Source organism: Primulina eburnea, chromosome 18 (assembly GCF_022965805.1).
Source record: "Primulina eburnea isolate SZY01 chromosome 18, ASM2296580v1, whole genome shotgun sequence".
In the NCBI taxonomy this organism is placed as follows: domain Eukaryota; kingdom Viridiplantae; phylum Streptophyta; class Magnoliopsida; order Lamiales; family Gesneriaceae; genus Primulina; species Primulina eburnea.
In genome coordinates this window covers 17,092,389-17,106,421 of record NC_133118.1, presented here as the reverse complement: position 1 = coordinate 17,106,421, position 14,033 = coordinate 17,092,389, and the positions used below count along the sequence as shown (strand labels likewise).

At 45.9% G+C, this 14,033-nt stretch overlaps 3 protein-coding genes and 1 long non-coding RNA gene across 4 annotated transcripts; 3 read left to right on the top strand and 1 right to left on the bottom strand.

The window, feature by feature from the left end:
* Positions 1-3,446: 3,446 nt before the first annotated feature.
* LOC140819135 (uncharacterized) lies at positions 3,447-4,886 on the top strand. Its single transcript, XM_073179147.1, has one exon. It carries the CDS (start codon positions 3,447-3,449, stop codon positions 4,884-4,886), a length of 1,440 nt encoding a protein of 479 aa, XP_073035248.1.
* Positions 4,887-5,031: 145 nt separating this feature from the next.
* On the top strand, positions 5,032-5,364 carry LOC140819134 (uncharacterized). Its single transcript, XM_073179145.1, has one exon. The coding sequence runs from the start codon at positions 5,032-5,034 to the stop codon at positions 5,362-5,364; it is 333 nt and encodes a 110-aa protein (XP_073035246.1).
* Positions 5,365-6,325: 961 nt separating this feature from the next.
* LOC140819133 (uncharacterized) lies at positions 6,326-8,932 on the bottom strand. Its single transcript, XM_073179144.1, has 3 exons — positions 8,002-8,932; positions 7,327-7,907; positions 6,326-7,246 (listed from the first exon to the last, which is right to left on the bottom strand). The coding sequence occupies exons 1-3, from the start codon at positions 8,930-8,932 to the stop codon at positions 6,728-6,730; spliced, it is 2,031 nt and encodes a 676-aa protein (XP_073035245.1). The 3' UTR covers positions 6,326-6,727.
* A 2,405-nt stretch (positions 8,933-11,337) lies between these two features.
* Positions 11,338-11,847, top strand: LOC140819627 (uncharacterized). The gene is made up of 2 exons (XR_012115248.1): positions 11,338-11,377; positions 11,609-11,847. It is a non-coding gene; the product is annotated as an uncharacterized lncRNA (long non-coding RNA).
* The last annotated feature ends 2,186 nt before the right edge of the window (positions 11,848-14,033 follow it).

Sequence of the window (14,033 nt, the reverse complement as noted above, 5' to 3'; positions counted from 1 at the left end):
AAGCTCAGGGTAACCTCAAAACTCGCGTCTGGATTAGTGACACTTGCTGGGAGCGGACCCTAAATTTTCCGTGAGTATCACTTGGCGCCGTCTGTGGGAAACAATCTTAGTTGAGACGTAGAGATGGTAGGCAAGAGAGGAAGCAGAAGAGTTAACTCAGCGTCATCGCGTCCTCAGAGGGGACCCGAACCGTCTCATGTTGAGGCGAGGCAGGAACAACCTCGTCAAGAGACAAGAACTGAGCAACCCCGTCACGAGACGAGGGTTGAGCAAACCCGTCCTAATGAGAACGTGGGAAACTTGACCTTGGAACAGTTGGGCCAATTCATCGCCCGTACAGTAGATGAGGCCATGAGGAGGAACCAAGAGTCTATGAGTGCTGGGGAACGGGCCCATCGTCAGGAGCATGAGGAAAATGTTGAAGTCCACCAGAGTAGGGTGGAGGAAACGCCACCCATACAAAGTGGAGAGATTAGTGAGATGGGGGAGATGTGGAAGGAGATACAGAGATTGAGGGAGCAGGTGGGAAGCAGGGCGCCGGTACCCAAGAGAGGAAGCCCTTTTTCACTAGCCATCTTGGAGGAAGGGCTCCCTCCGAATTTCCGACAATCCAACGTTGGAGAGTATGACGGACATACAGACCCTGAGGAACACTTGGGGAGATTTGAGAATGCGGCTCTGTTGCACCAATATTCGGACGGAGTCAGGTGCAGGGTGTTTCTGGGCACGTTGGTGAGGTCAGCCCAGCAATGGTTCAATACCCTGCAGCCCAACTCCATACGGTCGTTCGAGGATTTCTCTGCAGCCTTCTTGCACCGATTTGCCAGCAGCAAGAGGCATCAAAAGAACTATTTGAGTCTATTTGTGATGAACAACAAGAGGCTGAAACATTGCGGGACTTTGTCCAGCGCTTCAACACTGCAGCACTAGAAATACCAGCGGCTACCCCGGACATCATGATAAGCGCCTTTACCCAAGGGCTGAGGGGGGGAGAATTCTTCAAATCGCTGGTCAAGAAGCCTCCGTCGAGCTATGATGACTTGTTAGCTCGGGCGGAGAAATATGTAAACTTGGAGGATGCTCAACGATACAGGAGGATGGAAAACCGGCCCGGAGGAAGTAGGGTGGAGGGAGCCGAGAGAGGTGGAAAGAAGAGGGGTGCAGGGGAAAGAGATGAGGACAGAACCAAAGGTAGAGGACAATTCTCATCACATGTTCCTCTGAATAGGAGTCGGGATAAGGTGATGGAGGTGAGGGAGTCGGGGGAGAGAGGGGAGAAGTCGCAGAGGGTTGAGAGCAATGCTCGACCTCCGCCGCAGGGTAGACAAGAAGGATCCTCGTCCAGGAGTGAACTAAGATCTCGCCCATCTTCTAGGCGGGGTCGAGGCCCTCCATGGATACATCAGAGGATCGAAGAGCCGAGAAGAGAAGGGCGGGGTCAGGATGCTCCTCGGGAACCTGTCGAACCGAGGAGGAGAGCAGATGGAGATAACCACCCCACAAGAGGAATGATTCATATGATCTCGGGGGGTGCTACTGATGGGGATTCCGGGCGAGCGCGGAAGGCGCATGGGAGGAGGTTGGAGAATTTTGAAATATCGAGGAGTGCGAACTTACCCCAGGATCCTGTCATCAGTTTTGGACTGGATGACCTCCGAGGCGTTGCGGCTCCTCATAATGATGCCTTGGTGGTGACAGCCACCGTTGCCAATTACGATGTGGCACGAATTTTTATTGATAATGGAAGCTCTGTTAATATCCTGTTCAAGAGCACCCTGGATCAGATGAAGGTGGATGGATTTGAGTTCGAGCCGATCTCCACTCCTCTATATGGATTTGCAGGACATGCCATCCTGCCGCTCGGTCAAATTGTCCTTCCTCTATCTTTGGGACATGAGCCTCGGAGGGTAACGAAGATGACAACCTTTACTGTGGTGGACACCCCATCCGCTTACAATGGAATTCTGGGGCGACCAGCCCTCAAGGATTTCAGAGCTGTAGCGTCCACCTATCATCAGAAGTTGAAGTTTCCTGTGGGGAGGGAGGTTGGAGTCTTATGTGGGGACCAGAAAGTCGCTCGTCGATGTTATGAGGGGATAGTGAAAGAAGAGGGGAAGAGGGCACGTGTGGAGGTCAATATGATTAGAAGGGGACGAAGCGGGTTGCCCGTGGTAAGGAGGGAGGTTCATGAGGTGATGGATGAGAAGCCGGAGATCGTGACATTGGGGCCTGACCAGAAAACTCTAAGAATAGCCCCTCACCTTGACCCAGAGGTAAGGGAAAAACTTATTACTTGTTTACAAGCTAATCTCAACAGGTTCGCTTGGTCTGCCCAAGAGCTCACAGGGACGAGTCCAGAAGTAGCAGAACATCGGTTAAACATCTTACCGAATTCTCGTCCCGTGAAACAGAAGAAAAGACACTTCGGGCCCGAGAAAGATATAGTTATAAAAAAGGAGGTGGGAGAGTTGCTCAGTGCCGGGCACATTCGAGAGGTACAATTTCCTGCTTGGCTCTCGAATGTCGTTCTTGTTCCGAAAAGTTCAGGAAAATGGAGGATGTGTGTGGACTTCAGAGATCTCAACAAGGCATGTCCTAAAGATTGTTATCCCTTGCCGCGGATAGATCAGTTGGTGGACTCCACAGCCGGACATCAGTATTTGTGCATGCTGGATGCTTATCAAGGGTACCATCAAATACCCTTGGCAGTGGAGGATCAAGATAAAGTAAGTTTCATCACCTCAGAAGGAACTTTCTGTTACGTGGTCATGCCCTTCGGACTCAAAAATGCCGGAGCCACGTATCAGCGGTTGATGGATAAAGTCTTTTCTAAGCAGGTGGGGAGGAATGTGGAAGTGTATGTGGATGACATCATGGTAAAGTCTAAGGATTCGACCCTGCTCATACCTGACTTAGTGGAGACATTTTCCACCCTCAGGTCCTATGGGCTGAAGCTGAACCCTCAAAAGTGTACATTTGGGGTGAAGAGTGGGAAGTTTCTGGGTTATATGGTGACGGAGAGGGGAATTGAGGCTAACCCTGAGAAAGTTCAAGCCATCCAGAGTATGGTCTCCCCTCGGGGGCCCAAAGATGTTCAGCAGTTGACAGGGAGGATTGCTGCGCTGGCACGTTTTATCTCGAGGTCCGCCCACAGGAGCTTACCTTTCTTCCGGACCTTGCGAAAAGCAAAAAAATTTGAATGGGGGCCGGATTGTGAGAAGGCTTTCACAGAATTGAAGGAGTACCTGGCCGAGCTTCCCGTCCTGGCCAAACCGGCAACGGGTGAGCCTTTATGGGTATTTTTTTCTGCCACTGAAGGGGCTGTGAGTTCAGTCCTTGTTAAGCTGGATGGATCAGTTTAGCAGCCGGTGTACTATGTTTCGCATGCGCTCAAAGGGGCAGAGATCCGATACTCCGGGTTGGAAAAATTGGCTTTGGCTTTGGTAATGACAGCCAGACGCTTGAAGCCTTACTTCTTATCTCATCCGATTGTGGTGCTCACGAACAGCCCATTGGGCAGAATTCTAACTCATTCGGATATGTCTGGCCGCTTGGTCAAGTGGACCACTGAGCTAGGGGAGTATGACATCCAGTATGAGCCAAGAACATCTATCAAAGCACAAGCCTTAGCTGATTTTCTAGCTGAAACTGTGCATCTTGAAAATGAAGACCCTTGGAAAGTATATGTTGATGGTTCATCTTCTAAAGAGGGGAGCGGGGTAGGAGTGGTACTGATTTCACCAGCTGGGGAGGAAGTGAAGTTGGCTGTTAGGTTGGACTTTCGAGCATCCAACAATGAGGCAGAATATGAGGCTGTGTTGGCGGGACTGCGAGCAGCCAAAAATGTAGGAGCTACCCGGGTACTTATTTTTTCTGACTCACAGTTGGTAGCGCAGCAGATGAAGGGAATGTATGATGTGAAAGATGAGAAACTTATTGAGTATGCTCAAGAAGTGGACAGAGTCAGAGAAAAATTCACGGAGATTACATTTGAACAGATTCCCAGGAAAGAAAATGAGAAGGCAGACACTCTAGCCAAAATGGCTGGGACAATGGGGAGTTGGAAGACTAGAGATGTGGTATTTCAAATTGAACTCACACCTCAAACGAGTTCACCCGTGGTTGAACATGAGGAGGAGGATTGGAGAACCGCAATAACTGATTATTTGAAAGAGGGAAAGCTTCCCGATGACCCTCGCGAAGCTCGTAAGTTGAAGATGAAATGTTCACGTTATGTGATGGTCGGAGATGTGTTGTCTAGAACATCTTTTGCAGGACCGCTTCTTCGATGTTTGAGTTATACCGAGGCTGATTATGTGCTCCGAGAGGTTCACGAGGGATGTTGTGGAAATCATCTAGGGGCTTACGCATTGGCGAGGAAAGTGATGCTCGCCGGTTATTCTTGGCCCTCGATACTGTATGATGCTCAAGAGTTAGTGATGTCTTGTGATAGTTGTCAACGTCATGCCCGATTGCATCACCGGCCAGCGGCCATGATGAAGACTGTCACGGCCGCCTGTCCTTTTGACCAGTGGGGAATGGATATTGTGGGACCTTTTCCTACAGCTCCTGCTCAGAAAAAATTCCTTTTGGTAGCGGTTGACTATTTCTCAAAATGGGTGGAGGCAGAACCGTTGGCCAGAATCACTGAGAATGACGTCATGAAGTTCTTGTGGAAGAATATAGTATGCAGATACGGGGTACCCAGGAGACTGATATCCGATAATGGGAGACAGTTCCAAGGGGCCAAGATCCAAGCTTGGTGTAAGGAGATGAAGATCCAACAGGTTTTTACCTCTGTAGCTTACCCGCAGAGTAATGGCCAGGTAGAGGTGACTAATCGGACGCTGGTGCAAGGGTCTGAAAGTTCGACTGGGCAAAGCTAAAGGCAATTGGGTGGATGAGCTACCAAGTGTCTTATGGGCATACCGAACCACTCCGAGAGAAGGAACCAAAGAAACTCCTTTCGGTTTGGTTTATGGTACTGAAGCAGTGCTCCCGGCTGAGATCGGGTTGGAATCGGCAAGGGTGATGCTTTATGACGATGACAATGGTGCGAGACGTGCTACTGACCTTGATCTGTTGGAGGGAAAGAGAGAGTCTACCAGCATTCAACTGGAAGCTTATAAGAACCGCATTGCACAGTCTTATAACCGGAGAGTCGTGCAGAGAAACTTTCAAGTGGGTGATTTGGTCCTAAGGAAAGTGCAAGAAGAGCAGAGGGGAAAACTGGACCCAAAGTGGGAGGGTTCCTTCAAGGTGATCGAGAGACTGAGCTCTGGAGCCTATTACTTGGAGAATACACAAGGCAAAGCTTTGAAGAGGCCTTGGAATGCTTATCACCTCAGAAAATATTATTCTTGATTCTGTCATTGATGTATTTTATTTCCTGAATTTTCCTATGTAATCCATTGGAATTCAATAAAACTAAGTTCTTCTTTTCGAATTTATGAATGTTGTTATGTTTGGGTGGGGAGAAATTTTATTTTCCTACTGAGGCATCGCCTAGTAGAGGAGCAGAGTTGGGGCGGTGATAAATTTTATTTTCCTACTGAGGCATCGCCTAGTAGAGGAGCAGAGTTGGGGCGGTGATAAATTTTATTTTCCTACTGAGGCATCGCCTAGTAGAGGAGCAGAGTTGGGGCGGTGATAAATTTTATTTTCCTACTGAGGCGTCGCCTAGTAGAGGAGCAGAGCGAGGGGCGAGAAGAAATTTTATTTTCCTACTAAGGCATCGCCTAGTAGAGGTGTGGTGTTGATTTTTATTTTCCTGCTAAGGTATGACTTAGCAGAGGAGTTAGAGGGTGATGGTGTTGATTTTTATTTTCCTGCTAAGGTGTCACCTAGCAGAGGAGTTAGAGGGGTGAGATGGATGATTTTTATTTTCCTGCTAAGGTATGACTTAGCAGAGGAGTTAGAGGGTGATGGTGTTGATTTTTATTTTCCTGCTAAGGTGTCACCTAGCAGAGGAGTTAGAGGGGTAAGATGGATGATTTTTATTTTCCTGTTAAGGCATGACTTGGCAGAGGAGTTAGAGGGTGATGGTGTTGATTTTTATTTTCCTGCTAAGGTGTCACCTAGCAGAGGAGTTAGAGGGGTGAGATGGATGATTTTTATTTTCCTGCTAAGGTATGACTTAGAAGAGGAGTTAGAGGGTGATGGTGTTGATTTTTATTTTCCTGCTAAGGTGTCACCTAGCAGAGGAGTTAGAGGGGTAAGATGGATGATTTTTATTTTCCTGTTAAGGCATGACTTGGCAGAGGAGTTAGAGGGTGATGGTATTAAATTTTATTTTCCTGCTAAGGTGTCACCTAGCAAAGGAGTTAGAGGGGTGAGGTGGGTGATTTTTATTTTCCTGCTAAGGTGTCACCTAGCAGAGGAGTTAAAGGGTGGAGATGGTGAGTTTCTATTTTCTTGCTAAGGTGTCGCCTAGCAGAGGGGTTAGAAGGGGAAAGTGGTTGATTTTTATTTTCCTGCTAAGGTATGACATAGTAGAGGAGTTAGAGGGTGATGATTTTATTTGCCCTAACATGTTAATAGTATCAGAGACAAACTCATGAGAAGCAGTAAATTCAAATGCAAAATACCCCAGATTGCATAAATAAGACGAGTTCGTACATGTCAAAAGTGCGCAAAAGGAAATAGCCAAATGTAAACGTCCCAAAAGTCGCATAATCCTATGGAAAATAAAACAATGCAGAAAATAACATAAATAAAGGAGCTCAATCTAGGAATCGGGGGGGAGACTCGATATGAAGCTCTCGAAGTCGATAAAGTCAGTAGGGGCGCCTGGCGGAGGATAGCCCTGAGCATGGAAAAGGCTGACTGCACCCTCGAAGCCCACCCCCAGGTAGTGAAAAGCTTTCGGGCCACAGATCTCGACAAATTCTTCGGATTTGAGAAATTCCTCTTTGAAGGAGGAAACTTCTGCAGCGTGTCGCACCTTGGCATCTTCGAGCTCAGTTTGTGAATCCTTTAAATCTGTCTTTAACTTCTGGATGTCTTTAGCTTGGTCTTCTGTCAGTAGCTGGAGCTCGTGTTTCTCTTTCAGAAGCTCTTGTTTTTCCTTCAGAAACTCGTCACCTCGAGCTTGGGACTCCGAAAGCTCCTTAGCGTGTGTCGCTTTCATCTCATCGATAGTAGCTTGGAGCTGTTCACGAAGAGCCATGCCCTCGCGCAAGTCTTGGCAAGCAGTAGATCGAGTGTCGTTGGCACGCTCCACCAACTCCCCTATGTACATCATGCCCTGGATAAATAGACAAGAGTGAAAAGATGACAAGGAAATCATACAGGACATTAATCTAGAGAATAGAAAGAGAAATATACCTCGGTGATGCTGCTGCATGTCCGGCGAGTGAGGTCAGACCACCCCAGTGAATTAATGAATGCTGCATCCGCTTCGGAAGGAAGCTGATACATTATCTTTTGAGCCAGCTGAGTAGGACCTCGCCCCACAATGGCTGTAGCTGATGTGTATAGAGGATGTACCCCTGATGCAGGAGGAGGCTCCTCATCGGACTCAGACCCTTCTGGAGAAGAGACCGACACTACTGAGATCTCTGAGATCTTGCGCTTACCATGATGGGGGACTGACGGGCTAGGATCAACGCACACCTTTTGTTTACCAGACGGAGGAGGGGACTTGGCGCGAGGAGGTGGAGAGGAGGCTCGCTTTGGGGCAGAGGAGGATGAGCCCGTCTTCTTCTTCTTCACAGCAGTAGGGGAGCTAGCGGACTTCTGCGCAGTAGTAGAGCAGGAACCTGTTTTCTTTTTCTCGGCGACAGAACAATCTCTTTTTGTGCCCGTCGTGACTGTCGGGGTAATGGACTTCTGGGGTGATGATGAGGAACCCCCGGCCTTTGTCTTGGAGAGCTCACGGAGAAATAGGGCGTTCATGACTCTAGTACCTGCAAGCAGAGACAAGGAACCAAATGAGAATGTTATCAAGTAACATAATAAACGAAAGAAAAACAAGAAGTATGAAAGGGCGAGAATATCTACCAGCATCCTCCTTCAGCTTAATTTTCGCGGGACTTAACCCGACATGGCACAGGAGATCTTCAGATAGAAGTTGGGGGATGCTAAAGCATCGGTCTCCTAATACACTCATTATGTGTAGATAATCCTTATCTTTCTTATAATCCTTTGAAAGCTCAGGCTTAGTGAAGTTAGGGTACCAATCAGTGGAACAAGTCAGTTCTTCCGGTGGCTGGATAAAGAAAAAGTATTTTTTCCAGTCCTTCACATGACTAGGAGCCCCGTCGAAAAGCTTGCGGTTAGACCGGGAAATCACATAGAAGGGTCCCTCTTTTGACTTGGCTAAGACAAGGAAGTAGGAGAAGGTAGTGCAACTTAAAGGAAGATCTAATGCCCGGAATAACACGATGAGGCAGCATATGGAGCGGAGAGCATTGGGAGTGAGTAAACCTAAATGCATCTTATAATAACTGCTTAGCTTTTGAAGGAAGTCATCTAGTGGAAAGCGCAGACCTGCATCGAGATGGTGCTGGAAGAATGTGTAACAACCCTTGGGAGCTAAATAGGGATGGTCGTCGGGGGTAGGAATTATGATCTGGTGAGAGGAGGGAATATGCCACAAAGTCCTCAGTTTGGACTCGCTAGTGGGGGGAATGTGGGACGTTAAGTGGCCATACCAGAGTTCATCAGCATTAGAGATATTCATTTGTTGAGTTACGTGACGAATCTCCTTACCAGGGCGGCTATGAGTGACGACTTCTACCTCAGGGATAAATTCAGGATCTTCTAAGGAATTCCTAAACCCGCTAGACCTTTTGGAATCACTCGCGGAGGTAGACCCAGAATCACTCGAGGAAGTAGACTCGGAATTACTCACGGAAGTAGACTCAGAATTACTCACGGAATCAGACTTGGAGTTACTCGAAGAACTAAACTCGACAGCATAGGAAGACATTTTTAAGGACAATTAAATAAGTGTAAAAGAAGACTAACCCCGAGGTGGCGTGGGAAAATACGCGAGAGATTAGCCAGAGAGGACTCGGGCACAGTGGGCTAGAGTGGCAGGCGCTATGGGCGAGGGTGCTCGGGCGTTGTGGTCAAGAGTACTCAAGGGCAAGCTGGGCGAGAACGTGGCGGGGCGAGACGCGGCGAGATGGGCGAGAGCTCGGGCCAGCAAGCAAGCGGGCGAGAGCTAGGCGCTGTGGGGTGAGAGCGCTCGGGCGCTGTTGGGCGAGACGCGGACGCTGTGGGGCGAGAGCGCTGGGTCAGGAGGGCGAGACGCTCGCTGGGTGATTGGGCGTGGGCGTGCGGGCGAGTGGCGAGGGGCGAGGCGAGGAGCTGACGCTCGGCGTGGGCGAGAGCTAGGCTTGGCTGGGCGAGAGCTGGGCGTGAGCGGGGCAGAGGCAGGCGAGAGCGTCGGCGTGGGCGAGAGCTAGGCTTGGCTGGGCGAGAGCTGAGCGTGGTGGGTTGTGGGTGAGAGCGGGATAGAAGCGAGCGAGAGCGTGGGCTTGGGCGAGAACACCCGCCGGCAGGCAGGCGAGAGCGCGGGCACCGGGGTGAGACGCGCGGCTGGGATGGGGCGAGACCAGGTGGGCGAGAGTGAGGGCTGGGCGTTCGATGGGGCAAGGAGGTGAGGGCAGGCGGGAGCGCGAGTTGGTGTGGGTGCGAGGGCTGAGGAAGTTTTGTGGGAGAAGTGAGAATGAAAAAAGGGGGGTGATCTCTATTTATAGGGGGGGCCCAAATCTTTATTTTCAAGGCAGGATTCTGATTTGACCGGGCAGGTCGATCCCCGTAATAGCGGTGAACATCGTTCGTTAACGACAAACAAAATTACTTTTTCTGGCACGGTTCGTCCTCATCGCCGATAAACCAAGGACAACACAATTAATCGAACTTTGAACCTACGATTCAGTTCGACTCGGGAGGGGGAGACTGGTGATACCCTAGGGATGAGCCCACTACCCCTGGCCCATCCCAAGTCCCAAAGGAAAGACAAGCCCACCAAGGGCCCTAGCCCAAATGGAAGACAGGCCCACTAAGGGCCCAGGTATTCTCCTATAAATACCAGGTTTGGGTGTTCAGTTTATTCATTCACTATATTGTTTTCAGCAGCACCCTTAGCTGCTTCCCTCATATATCCTCAGTCACTGAGTTGAGCGTCGGAGGGGCTACGCCAGGACACCCACCTGGCCCCCTCTTAACGATCTTCTTTGTTATTTCAGGCTCAGGGTAACCTCAAAACCCGCGTCTGGATTAGTGACACTTGCTGGGAGCGGACCCTAAATTTTCCGTGAGTATCAAAGCTGATGAGATGTTTTTGTTAAAGTTTAATTTAACACAATATATTTTTTCCAAACTCATAAATTAAGCTCAATAATAAATCCATTATTTATTTGAAAGTTGGTCGTTGAAATTTGAATTTGAAATAACTCAAGAAGCGTCCGAAGTTAACGACACATTCTATAGTAGTAGAGAGTTGAATAGCTAGAGAATGGAAACGACCTGTAAGATAGAACAAAAGAAAGCATAAGCAGGGAAAAAAGACAACTCAATCGCTCAACAACGAATTCTCTACAATTTATCGACAATTTCTCTAATTCATCTTCCAGCAATTTATCTTTATAATCTAATTCCAAGCATTTTGAAGTCTTTTCATTCTTGATTCAACAATTTTTATTATACTTCTATATTTTCTAAATTTCACATATTATTGTAAATACAAAATCAAGTTGGGAGTTTCACATGGTGGGCTCAAGATATGCTGCCAAAGTCGAGGAAATTTTGAGAGCAGTGGAAGTTCCACCAAACCTTGAAGAAGATATGTGAAACGTCTCTAACTCGTTTTTCTTTAAAATGTACAACAATTTATTTTTAACTCATTGCTTCGGCCGAACCTATATATATATATATATATATATATATATATATATATATATGTATATCAGCACGTGGGTTGGGCTCTTCTCACCACAACACACACCTGTGGGTTACAGGTTACACTGTCGATTTGTTTCCTTCTTCCCTCTCGTTTTCCTCTACTTCCTTTGTTTTGAAGCCTTGGTTCTCTCCACCGCAACAGAGAAGAGCCGGCAACAAAGTGTGTCTCCTCCGTTCTTTGCTTCTCGGGTTTGCTTTTCTCCTGCTTCTGCTTGGGGTTTCCTCTTTTTCCACTCCACTGCTGCCGCGCTCTCCTTTTGCTTCTGCTCGGGGTTTCGGCTTTCTTCTCTCCACCCCTCGTCTTTTGTCGCTGTTCGGGTTAAGTTTCTTCCTATATGGTACTTATCTTCTTGCTTTTAAAAAAAAAAGCTAATCTTACTTCAGTTTTATCAATTATGGGTTTGTAAAATATTTAAAGATGTTTACTTTATGAAAAAATGGAATGATTTTTTAGTAGTAAATGGTTATTTTCAAATTGTATCCTCCAGTTTATTATCGAATTTGGTGGGGTGCGTTAATGCCGGAAATAATTTGAATTAATTACCGAAATTTTATTTGTTCTAGGTGTGTTGGTTTTTTCGGGATGAAATTTAAGGTTTAGATGGGTCTCTGTTTATGTACTCGTTTTCTTTTTTTTTTTGGGAGCATTTATTTAATTGTTTTTCAATCCAAGTATTGTGGGTGTTGCTCTTAGGTATACGAACTAGAGACCAAGCTATTTGCAATAAACCAACATTCTTGGGAATTCATTGAAAGGCTTTGATGGATTTCTTACTTCGTCGAAGAATACATCTAAGTAAACAACTTTATGCCATACCAGGTGTCATTAAATTTGTATTTTAATCCGTTGGCCTGGTAACGCAACAATACCAGGGACAATAGCACGTGGGATGGGCCGTTCTCTCCACCACAACACCGAACTGTAGTTTACAGTGAGGGTTCGTCTCCTTCTTCCCTCTCCGTTTTCCTCTTGTCTTCTTTTGTTTTGGAGTCTTTCTTTTCGGCTTCCCACCATTTCACCGACCAAACCCCAACAAAAAAAGTTTGCTTGGTGTGTTATCCGCCAAATACGGGAGATATTTAGATATATAGACTTCATAGAAAATTCAATTAAAAATTTGACCTTCCCCAAAATTCATTTTGATAAGTAACCTCCATTTCAATTTTAAAACCTTAATTAAATACCTTAATAAAAAACCCTCTTTTAAATGGTATCAGAGCATGGTTAATTTATTTCAAACACGAAAATTTTTTTTACTAGTAACTAAATGTATGAGAAGGAGAATTTCGAAAATTATGAATCCGAACTTTAGTTTGAGAAAGATAATTTACAAGAACTATTCCAATATTTTGGAATATATACAAGTCCATCTAACTACTGTTAGATATCAGAGAACAATGGATCTGTATAGACCACAGATTTATAAAGGGAAGCAACAGCACCCTCAGGTAAACTTATGATTCAAAATAATAAGTTTCTGGAGATAGTTCCAGATTCCTCTAAGCTCTCTTCAGATCTTAGAGAAATTCAGAAGACAGTACAAAATTACGGTAATATGCTATATTTTGTACCGCAACGAGTTGAGAAAATTCTTGAAACCCAAGAAGAGATTCTTGGATTATTAAAGGATATTCAAACAAGAATACAGAGATTAGAACAACAAACAAGTTCTAATAGACGAACTTCAGGATGATGGTTACCACCTTCATTTGGTACTGAACCTTTGTTACACCAACAAGGGAAGACCAGAGTGGTGTCAAATCCTTTAACTGAAGAAGAAAAGATGATTAATCTAATCAAGGCTGTCTCAGAAAAGAAATTAATCTGATGACAACTTTAGAAAGGATTGGTCTAGAGGATCTACAAGAGCTTGCGGAATCTTTCGCAAATCTCAAAGTTGTAGATCTAAAGATGAACACAGCAGTAGGTGAAACACCCCCTGCAATAACCTGGTCATCTTCTCAGGTACCACCAAGGGAAAGTATGGGATCTCATGATGAAAATATGAGAGAATCTCAAACGGATTTCCATACTGGTGGAGGATCACACCCAGCGGGAACAAGGACAAGGAGAAATCAAATTCCTTTGCACCAAACACCCTATGGGAAAACTGTTTTGGATCCTATACATCCTTACAGGGTTATGCTTAACCTTGATGTATTAGACTTCAAAAACAGGGAAGATCTCATAGATGATTGGACATCTGCTATGAGAATTGCAGCAGGAACACTCGATCTCAACAAAGAAGGATTCATTAAACTTTTGGAAATGAGTCTTATGGGATCAGTAAAAATTGCTTGGGACATGACTTCATTAGATATGAAGGAGTCAATCCTAGTCGGTGAGTCTCTTAGTGAGATCGCTGGGAAAATGGCTACCCTATTTAAAGCACATTTTATAGGGGTGGACTATTTCAACAGTCAAGATACAGAGAAGAAGAAGAAATATACTCAAGCTCTGTATAGCCTTGAATTACATGACATATGTTTAGTGGATGAATACATTATGTTATTCACTAAATATAGATGGATTTCAGGAGTCGAAGAAGATATAGCTATGCAGCTTTTCTTCGCAAAAATGCCAAGCCCTTGGAGAGAAATGCTCATAAGGGAATATGTACCTGGCAATCCAGATACGTTGGCAAGGAGAGCCTCTTTCCTTAAAGGAAAATTGGCAGAATGGTGTCACATGGCAGCATTACAAAAGAATTACAAACGACTAAGGGGTATCAACAAAAGAACTCCTTTATGTTGTAAGGAAAATGATCTTCCAACAATTATTGGAAGTAAACCACAGAAGCATAAAAGGAAAGGTTTTAGGACTCATCCTTATGCACGAAGTGGAAGAAGTTCTTGGAAACCAAGAACCATATGGTCTAGACAGAAAGCCAGATCTTATAAATCTGGACAAAGAAGCGGACCATCGAGAAGTAGGATATCATCCCAGGCATCAAGTTCATCTCGAAGCACAGGAAGAACACCTACAAAGAAAACTTTCAGAAGAGCTCACACGCGAACCAATGAAAGTTTCAAGGATTGTAATTGCTGGACATGTGGAGCAAGAGGTCATATCTCGACCAACTGTCCAGAAAATGAGAAAAGAGGTATTAAACGCTTTG

What these genes read in the sequence shown, in the direction of transcription:
- LOC140819135 (XM_073179147.1), top strand. Translation starts at nt 3,447, where the DNA reads ATGACAGCCAGACGCTTGAAGCCTTACTTCTTATCTCATCCGATTGTG.
- LOC140819134 (XM_073179145.1), top strand. Translation starts at nt 5,032, where the DNA reads ATGCTTTATGACGATGACAATGGTGCGAGACGTGCTACTGACCTTGAT.
- LOC140819133 (XM_073179144.1), bottom strand. Translation starts at nt 8,932, where the DNA reads ATGTCTTCCTATGCTGTCGAGTTTAGTTCTTCGAGTAACTCCAAGTCT. An exon ending in TAAGCTGAAGGAGGATGCTG is followed by an intron (nt 7,908 to 8,001) that starts GTAGATATTCTC and finishes CTCTGCTTGCAG; the next exon opens with GTACTAGAGTCATGAACGCC. An exon ending in CATGCAGCAGCATCACCGAG is followed by an intron (nt 7,247 to 7,326) that starts GTATATTTCTCT and finishes CTATTTATCCAG; the next exon opens with GGCATGATGTACATAGGGGA.